This window comes from Triticum aestivum, chromosome 5B, assembly GCF_018294505.1.
Source record: "Triticum aestivum cultivar Chinese Spring chromosome 5B, IWGSC CS RefSeq v2.1, whole genome shotgun sequence".
NCBI classification, from domain to species: Eukaryota; Viridiplantae; Streptophyta; class Magnoliopsida; order Poales; family Poaceae; genus Triticum; species Triticum aestivum.
This window is the reverse complement of record NC_057807.1, coordinates 580756465-580766275: the sequence shown is the minus strand read 5'-3', so window position 1 is coordinate 580766275 and position 9811 is coordinate 580756465. Positions and strand designations below refer to the sequence as shown.

The 9811-nt window shown below is 42.4% G+C and overlaps 1 protein-coding gene across 1 annotated transcript; it reads left to right on the top strand.

Moving 5' to 3' along the window:
* The first annotated feature begins 224 nt into the window (after positions 1 to 224).
* Positions 225 to 7685, top strand: LOC543116 (alpha-1,4 glucan phosphorylase L isozyme, chloroplastic/amyloplastic). The gene is made up of 15 exons (XM_044534592.1): positions 225 to 525; positions 1188 to 1420; positions 1509 to 1610; positions 1905 to 2081; positions 2201 to 2476; positions 3355 to 3626; positions 3749 to 3866; positions 3959 to 4405; positions 4512 to 4664; positions 4772 to 4900; positions 4974 to 5210; positions 5503 to 5579; positions 5996 to 6182; positions 6309 to 6509; positions 7261 to 7685. The coding sequence occupies exons 1-15, from the start codon at positions 336 to 338 to the stop codon at positions 7375 to 7377; spliced, it is 2916 nt and encodes a 971-aa protein (XP_044390527.1). The 5' UTR covers positions 225 to 335; the 3' UTR covers positions 7378 to 7685.
* The last annotated feature ends 2126 nt before the right edge of the window (positions 7686 to 9811 follow it).

Here is a 9811-nt window from a genome sequence, read left to right as displayed (position 1 = left end):
CCGTCCAATAAATACGACAAAACGCTTTACAGCACGGGGGCAATTCCCAGCCGTCGAAATGCGCTGCAACGGAACTAGCTCTCCCAGACAGACACAGCGGCACATGAGCCACGCCTCCCATCGCAACCGTGCACCGGCGGTGGGCCCACCGGCCAGCGCCCCCACACGTGTACCGGCGGCCAGCATTGCACGGCACGGCGACGGAGAGATATTTTTAACGCCTTCCAATTCAGAAGCTCCCCATCACTCGCTCGGGTATCAGAGCGGGCCGCGTGACTCTCGCGTCGTCGCATCGCGCGCGCTGCACACCACCGTCAGCGCGACCACTGGCGCCAATGGCGACCGCCTCGCCGCCGCTCGCCACCGCCTTCCGCCCGCTCGCCGCCGCCGGCGGCGCCGGAGGAGGAGGAGCGCACGCCGTGGGCGCCGCGGGCCGGGTCGCGCCGAGGCGGGGGCGCCGGGGCTTCGTGGTGCGGAGCGTGGCGAGCGATCGGGAGGTGCGGGGGCCCGCCTCGACCGAGGAAGGTAAGCGGCCGCGCGCTCCCGTTGGCTACGACGACCCGGAATGCTGGTCGGCTGTAATGTGGTTCGGATTTTCGCTGGTGCGACCTGAATTTGTGATCCTCTGACTGATGGTCTATGTGTTCCCGGGTTTCGGGCTGTTGATTTTGTGCGCGCGCATTGCTAATCTACTGCTCTAGGATCTGCTAGGGTTCAGAGGAATCTTAAATTCGTGAATAAGCTTCGACGAATGTATTCTGAATTTACTGAAACTGGCTTAGTTTGGGGCGTCAAGTTAGAATGATGTATTTATGGCACAGTAGCAAATTCTGACAAATTCTTCTGTGCGTGGACAGCCACCCCTTGTGGATGATGCAGCAAGTGTCAACATACTGTCGCTACTATCTGTAGCTGTAACAAAATCTTACGCCTTGTTTTCTGGTGGTACAGTATATTATCATTTTACAAAGAGTAGCTGTAACAAAATCTTACGCCTTGTTTTCTGGTGGGTTGCCATTGAGGAGTAAGTAGAATGCAAATGGTGATACAGTATATTATCTACCATTTTGTGCAAGAATTTTCACACGGAAACAATATCCCATGCAATTTTTAGTTTTGACTCTCGACTGTTTATACCTACTCTTTGTAAAATTTTGGATCCTAATATTGTTGTTCTTGCAACTCAGAGCTTTCAGCCGTGCTAACTTCCATTGATTCTTCCGCCATCGCGTCAAATATCCAGCACCATGCAGACTTCACACCGTTGTTCTCACCAGAGCACTCTTCACCCCTAAAGGCTTACCATGCAACTGCTAAAAGTGTTTTTGATTCTCTGATCATCAATTGGAATGCAACATATGACTATTACAACAAAGTGAATGCAAAGCAAGCTTATTACCTGTCCATGGAGTTTTTGCAGGTCTCACAATATACTTCCTTTAGCCTTATCTCAATACCTTTTGGTAACTGCGTTATGATGTTATATGGTTGTTATCTGTGTACTGCAGGGAAGAGCTCTCACAAATGCTATTGGCAATCTAGAGCTAACAGGACAATATGCAGAAGCGTTAAAACAACTTGGACAGAACCTAGAGGATGTTGCTAGTCAGGTAAGTGATTTTTGTCGGAGATTGGTTTTTAGTCCGTATCAAAATTATCGCAGGGCCATTGTTTTTATTTTGAAAACGCATTTTATTATTAATCATCAAGTTCCCTTTGTTTAAAAACTATCTGAAAAGAAGAAGTTTTTTTCCTGAGGGTTCCACCGTCTGACTTATGATCTTTATGCAGTTTTCAGAGTGACTATGAAATTACGCCAAAACACGATCTTATTGATGCCTAGAGTGCCCTGTAGTTTAGAAATCTAAGATTGGATATGTTACTTTTCTATTACAATGAAACAGGAACCAGATCCTGCCCTTGGCAATGGTGGTCTAGGCCGTCTAGCGTCCTGTTTTCTGGATTCTATGGCAACCCTAAATTATCCAGCATGGGGATATGGACTTCGGTACAGATATGGCCTCTTTAAGCAAATCATAGCAAAGGATGGTCAGGAGGAGGTAGCTGAGAATTGGCTAGAGGTAGTGATATGTCTTCTACTTGTTTACTGTTTGGAAGTGTTGATTATGTTGGTTTATTTATGTTCTAATGACCTGCATGTTAGCTTCTTTTCTATTTATAACTGATGCTGTATCTCCAGATGGGAAATCCATGGGAGATCGTAAGAAATGATGTCTCTTATCCTGTGAAATTCTATGGCAAAGTGGTTGAAGGCACTGATGGGAGAAAGCACTGGATTGGAGGAGAGAATATCAAGGCTGTGGCACATGATGTTCCTATTCCTGGCTACAAGACTAAAACTACTAATAATCTTCGTCTTTGGTCAACAACAGTACCATCACAAAATTTTGATTTGGGTGCCTTTAATGCTGGGGATCATGCCAAGGCCAATGAAGCACATCTAAATGCTGAAAAGGTATTCTTTCGTCTACTTTATTTTGAATATAAACCATTAACTCTCAACAACTACTGATTCAAAGGCTAAACAGTGCTTTGCTAGTAGTTACTGTGTTTTCTCTTAGATGTCATTTTATAATGTGTGCAGTCAATCGTTTGATATACACAAACCTATTTGGATTTCTCCTGTAAAAATGTTGTCACTAGATTTTTCATGAAAAAACTTATTGTATATGTAAATAGAAAAGCTGAGGCTCAGGTGCTTTGTGTTCAAATGACAAGTAAAAATGAACAGAGTTTGTGCACCCATAACTTCTTCACCTGGTGTGTGCAATTCTTTCGGTTGTATTTATGCGTGTTCTTATTCTGCCTGAATGATTCTCAGCATATGCATCAGGCTACATTTCTCCTCTGTGTCAAGAAAAAATAAGTCTGACCAGATGCAGTCCAGTAGTCTTTAGATCTTTTCACATGGAAGCGTTACTCTATGATTTTTATTATACCTTTAGAGTGTTTGTGCATTGTGCACATATACCATGAAGTATGGGTGTTCAAATGTGGTTCTCTCAAACTGTGCTAAATCCACCACTGTTTGCCAGTATTCATTTTTCTGAACTAGCAACAACTTGACTGGACAAGATACATTGTACTCACATCTGAAGCTGCTGGGTTGGACAGATTTGTCCGACCCGTCTTTGAACATCTCTACTATTTAGTGTGCATGGGTTAAATTGTTGACTTTTCCTCGTTTGTTCAGTAGTAGGAGCACTATCTAATTATATTTATATTCAAGTTTTCTCTGTGTGTTACGTTATAAACTTTTAGTCATACTTACATTTGTGGACAAAAGTTATCATGTCTAGCTTAAGTTTGTGACTGATCTTCTCATCATGCCAGATATGCCACGTATTGTATCCAGGGGACGAATCATCAGAGGGGAAAATTCTTCGCTTGAAACAACAATATACATTATGCTCGGCCTCCCTGCAGGACATTATTTCTCGTTTTGAGTCGAGGGCTGGTGATTCTCTCAACTGGGAGGACTTCCCCTCTAAAGTTGCAGTTCAGATGAATGACACTCATCCAACACTGTGCATTCCGGAGTTAATGAGAATACTGATGGATATAAAGGGATTGAGCTGGAATGAGGCTTGGAGTATCACAGAAAGGTACCACAGAAGGGTACTGCAGTTTGATGTGTTATGCTGTTCCTCCAGCTCCAATTAACTAATTGTATTGCCTCATCTGTCTTCCATTCAATTATGTACTGATTCTCTGATATCATTTGTAGAACCGTTGCATACACTAACCACACGGTACTTCCTGAAGCTCTGGAGAAGTGGAGCTTGGACATTATGCAGAAACTTCTACCCCGACATGTTGAGATCATAGAAACAATAGATGAGAAGGTAACAAATGTGCAGATAATATTATGCAATAAATTTCATTCTCTGTAGTTCAACTTATGGTTTACTTATCAACATCGTTGATTTTAAAACAGCTGATGAACAACATCGTCTCAAAATATGGAACGGCAGATATTTCACTGTTAAAACAGAAGCTTAAAGATATGAGGATCTTAGACAACGTTGATCTTCCAGCCTCTGTTGCTAAACTGTTTATTAAACCTAAAGAGAAAACGGGGAAGTTGCTTGTTCAATCTTTGGAGTCTATTGCTGAAGGTGACGAGAAAACTGAGTCACAAGAGGAGGAAAACATTCTATCCGAGACAGCAGAGAAAAAGGGCGGATCTGACTCTGAAGAAGCTCCTGATGCAGAAAAGGAGGATCCTGTGTATGAGTTAGATCCATTTGCAAAATACGATCCTCAGTTACCTAGAGTTGTTCGAATGGCAAATCTCTGTGTTGTTGGTGGACATTCAGTTAATGGTGTGGCTGAGATTCACAGTGAAATTGTTAAGCAAGATGTGTTCAATAGCTTTTATGAGGTATTTGCACGATGATTTGGAAACCATGATCTTATTTTCTAACGGCTGCTATAATCGCCAGGTAATATGGTATCACCATCTGCCATTTTCTTATGTTATTTGCCAGATGTGGCCTACTAAGTTCCAAAACAAAACAAACGGAGTAACTCCCAGGCGTTGGATCCGGTTTTGTAATCCTGAATTAAGTGCAATCATTTCAAAATGGATAGGCTCTGATGACTGGATTCTGAACACTGATAAACTTGCAGGACTGAAGAAGGTACTTCCAGTAATTTTAATTTCCAAATATCAGTAATCTAATGCTTCCTTCACTTCCATGTTACCTGTGCCTTGTTTTTACATTGATGTGTGTTCATCCCGTAATAGTTTGCTGATGATGAGGATCTGCAATCAGAATGGCGTACTGCTAAAAGGAATAACAAGATGAAGGTAGTTTCGCTGATAAGAGACAAGACTGGATATGTTGTCAGCCCAGATGCGATGTTTGATGTGCAGGTATATTTTGGACTAGAAACATGTGTCTCCTGTTAAATATGGTTTAACTCGGATCTTGGTACTTGACACTTAGGTGAAAAGAATACATGAATATAAGCGGCAGCTGCTAAATATCCTTGGTATCGTTTACCGATACAAGAAGATGAAAGAAATGAGTGCCAAAGATAGAATAAAGAGCTTTGTTCCAAGGGTATGCATATTTGGTGGGAAAGCTTTTGCCACTTACGTACAGGCAAAGAGGATTGTGAAGTTTATCACAGATGTCGCAGCTACTGTAAATTATGACCCTGATGTTGGAGATTTACTGAAGGTAAATTTGTGTCTTCAATGGCACTTATCATTCTAAATTTTCATGATCTGTCACTAGCAATTTGACTCCGACTAGGGGTTACTGAAAAGCACTGAATGTTCCGAGTTTCAAAAGAAAACAGAGCAGTGAATGTTCTTAATGTCGGTGCTTGTAGAACTGAGAAACTGAATAGCCACAGTTTTTTTTTAGAGAACAATAGCCACAATTGTTCTGATGCTGATTTTGCTGATAACTAGATGAGGTAAATACAAGGTGACAGGTTAAGTTCTGAGGATTTTTGTTTGTTATCCAGGTTGTATTTGTCCCAGATTATAATGTTAGCGTTGCTGAGAAGCTCATTCCTGCCAGTGAATTGTCCCAGCATATCAGGTAATATTCTGGCTACTCTTATATAGTGCTCCCTCCGTCCCAAAATTCTTGTCTTAGATTTGTCCAAATACGGATGTATCTAGTTACATTTTAGTGTTAGATACATCCGTATCTAGACAAATGTAAGAGAAGAATTTTGGGACGGAGGGAGTATGTGAATACAAAGAAAAGGAGTCTTATCTGGAGGTGACTGATGTGGAAATTTTCATGTGCCTTTTTGTTTGCTACTCCCTCCGTCCCATAATATAAGAGCGTTTTTGACAGTACACTATTTTCAAAAATGCTCTTATAATATGGGACGGAGGGAGTATAATATATACCTGGAGTCTTGCTGGGATAGTGACATCCAGAAGTGCCACGCCAGCTTCTATTTCTGTACAAGACGTGCATTTTTAACACTATTACTATCCATTCAGTACCGCTGGAATGGAAGCTAGTGGAACCAGCAACATGAAGTTTGCAATGAATGGTTGTATTCTTATTGGAACTTTGGATGGTGCGAATGTGGAGATCAGAGAAGAGGTTGGAGAGGAGAACTTTTTCCTCTTTGGTGCACATGCACCTGAAATCGCTGGTTTGAGGCAAGAGAGGGCTGAAGGAAAGGTACCACACTTGTTTATATAGCTGTGCCTACTATCAAACTAGTAAAGATATCTCCCATATGTGTGCTGTCCAAATAGTTTAGCTGAAGGAAAATCATAACTTTATCATTTTCCTTTGCACTTGTAGTTTGTGCCTGACCCGAGATTTGAAGAGGTTAAGGAATACGTCCGCAGTGGCGTCTTTGGGACTAGCAACTATGATGAATTGATGGGTTCTTTGGAAGGAAATGAAGGTTATGGACGTGCAGATTATTTTCTTGTTGGCAAGGATTTTCCCAGTTACATTGAATGCCAGCAAAAAGTTGATGAAGCATACCGAGATCAGAAGGTAAGTTGTATAACTGACGCTGTTTGTTTTCTGGCTGAAATGCATACGGTGATTATGCAAACTTTCTGATATGTGATGGCTGACATCAGTGTTTCACTGTTAATGACTTTACTGATTCGTAGGAAGGAATATTTCTTAATTCAAAGTTTCAAACCGGAGTATCTATCGATGTGTTGGAACTTGGAAGATCATAAACAATCAGAGAATATAGTTGCTAGATGTGCTATACTACTCATCTGTTGGCTGTTGAGTGTTGATACATGAGCTTTGATAAACCTAGCTAGACCTTCAGGAAAGTGCTTCTATGCATTCAATAAAAAAATAACTTTATAACTTAACAAAATAATTAGGTTGAACCTCGCCAGGGGGGCCCTTTTGTAATCTGTTTTCTGAAATGAAAATCAGAAGCAGGGAGCTCCTCGATTCTAAAATGAAAAATAAAATCAGGGATAACTGAGGGTCTGGTTTCCCTCTGTTGGAGCCCCAGAGAATTCTGCGGTCTTATTTTTGTAAGAGTATAAGATGCACTGCTCCGTTAAGTTTCTCCTTCATCCATTTGTTTTCTTTGCTTCGTGACATTTGGTGTAACAGAGCATCCCATTTGTACACATTATTTTGCTATCGTGGATATTTCCACTCTGTTTCATGTGCGACATTTTAAATTCGTTACATCGTTACTAACTACACTTAGTCTGATAGATTTTCAGAGTTTTGGTCCTCCTAATAACATAATATCCGTTTCTACCTGCAGCTATGGACAAGAATGTCTATCCTCAACACAGCGGGTTCCCCCAAGTTCAGCAGTGACCGGACGATCCATGAGTACGCCAAGGACATATGGGATATCAGCCCCGTCATCATGCCCTGAATAATTCAAGCAGCTTCCAGGAACCTTGAGAGTCTATGAGGCGCGATTGGTCGCATATTTGCCTCGATTCAGCGAGAATGCATTGCTCCCCCCCAGTTTTGTATAGGCATATGCAAGTTCTGACATGGACCTGAGTGCTGAGAGCATGCAGGGTAGTTAATCCTTAGCAATCTTGCGTGTCAGTTGGCCAGTATTACCCAGGCTTATGGTGTGTGTATTTCGCCGAATAAAGTTGGAGCAGAATCATCAAACAAACATACTTTGGTGTATCTGTAATGATAAATAAATGGTAAATGACTGAACAAAAAGTGTCGTTGGCGCACACATGTAGTAGAAGCATGTTTCTTCAGAGAGGGTGCAAAGCTGAAAGCACCCCAACTTTGAAGTGAGAATGCAGAAGTCACGAAAACATTTGTTTACATCCAAAGTGCAATGGGATTCGTCAAGAGTTCAGAATCTTCCCTATAATAGAGTAGTAGCAGTGGTCCCTCACATTTTGAACCAAAAACGCAGCTCCAACGGCTGCCCTATTTGTAAAATTTACTTCAAAATTTGTTGGACAGCCCGAAAATGCAACACCAGCTGATGTAAATGTACAACACTTCGGCTGCTGCCCTAAAATTTGCTCCAAGTGGCCAACCACTCATGACCACAAGAAAACAATTGTACCTGGGTGCACAATTGCTCCAAGGGTTCAGCACCAGAATCACAACAAAATTAACGAGGAGAGCGTCCAGAACACCATAGAAGCCATCTTCCAACCCTAGCCGCCGCCATTTCCCATCTCATCTCCATAGCCACCACCATCATTGCAGCAATCCCCCTCCAAGTTTGCCATACTTGTAATCGTGTATCACATCCGGCAACCATTGTAAAACATATTATCACTAAAGCATTCATCTTTATGTCTTCTCCGATGATTTCCTCTTGCGATTTGGTCGTCATATGTGAGTAATTTTGTAAGGCAATGGGTTGAGGCATAACTTTGCAACCTTATGTATTTGTTTGAGGGATCGATGAAATGGCTTTGAATAATTAACGTCATATTTGTGTCCGATCGCCACAGAGTTCTCTTGTCTCTTTCTCGTTCTACGACCCTACAGGTACCCAGGATCGCAGAGTTCGATCAAGGATGATGTAAGGAGCGAGGAGGACGCAGAACACAGTTCTGAACACAAGTGACAGAAAGGTTTAGTATGGTAGCAAAAAACCAATCCTTGGGGATTCATGAGGTGTAGTCATTAAATGTCCAATCCTTTTGTCCGAATATTTATTCTTAATAATAGAGGTGACCCCGTGCTATGGTAAGAGCTTGTGGTTGGATAACTGACTCTTGATGCAGGTTGCACACCAGTCAAGACGTAATTTGGAAACTATCTCCACTTTATTGTGTTGCAAGCACATCTGAACGGGTATCTTCTAGAACACAAATTATTATCATGATGACCCCGAGCACAAATATAGCTTGACTTGGTTCTGCTTTCCCTCTTTTTTAAGAATGTTGAGTCGGGTTCTTCTCCTACCAGTATTGAATAGAACATGCTGAACAAGACCTTCTTCAGGATCAAGACCTCACACCCATGCATGTTTTAATTCTAGTCTTTACACCACTAAGGTTGTTAAGGTCCGGTTAACAAAAAAAATGGAATTTAATTCTCTTGCAAGAACTTTTTAGAGCCTTTGTCGTAGTGTACATCCTCTTGTGGGTTTGATAACTCAGGGTCACCCCTAGGAGAAAAGGCAGGGAACTTTTTTGCTATCCAACCCGGATCTTAAAGGGCATCATCGAACACCCCATAAAACAATTTTTACCGCTGTGTGTGTGTGGAGGGGAGGGGTTATTGGACTTGTTTGGGATGCTTTTAGGCAATGTGAAGGATCGGACCCGACGGCACATGGAGGTCCTGAGGTCTCCATCCTTGTCATACTTGGGAGAGAATGTCGCCATCCAAAGTAGACAGTGGTTGCCTTTGCCGGGCAAGAGGCACCACACGAGGTAGAACTTGCCCTTGCATTGCACCCCATGCCCAAGTAGACTAGGACGACACTAGTATGTGCGTCTTGTCTGGGCCATCGCTGAACACCTTCTCTCCTTGTAGAGCTTCCGAGCACACCGACATCCGAGCTTCGAGGGACAAAGCTCAAGCTCGGGTGCGGACGACAAGGACCGTGATGCGGATCTTGGTGCGGAAGGCCACCATGAAGTGCCGAGGCCCGTCATACGAATTAGCTTCATGTCTAAGCTTTTGAGAAAATGTTTGATTTAACTATCAATTTCTAAAGGACTGTGATATTTGGCACACGTGTGCCATATAAGCAAAACTGCCACACCTCTACTTTTTTCATTTTAAAGTACCACACGATTCCTCGTCCTTTGACCTCGCCTCCTCCCAAACGACCCTGTAGGCTCGCCCGAGAAACCTGCTTCTCCTGC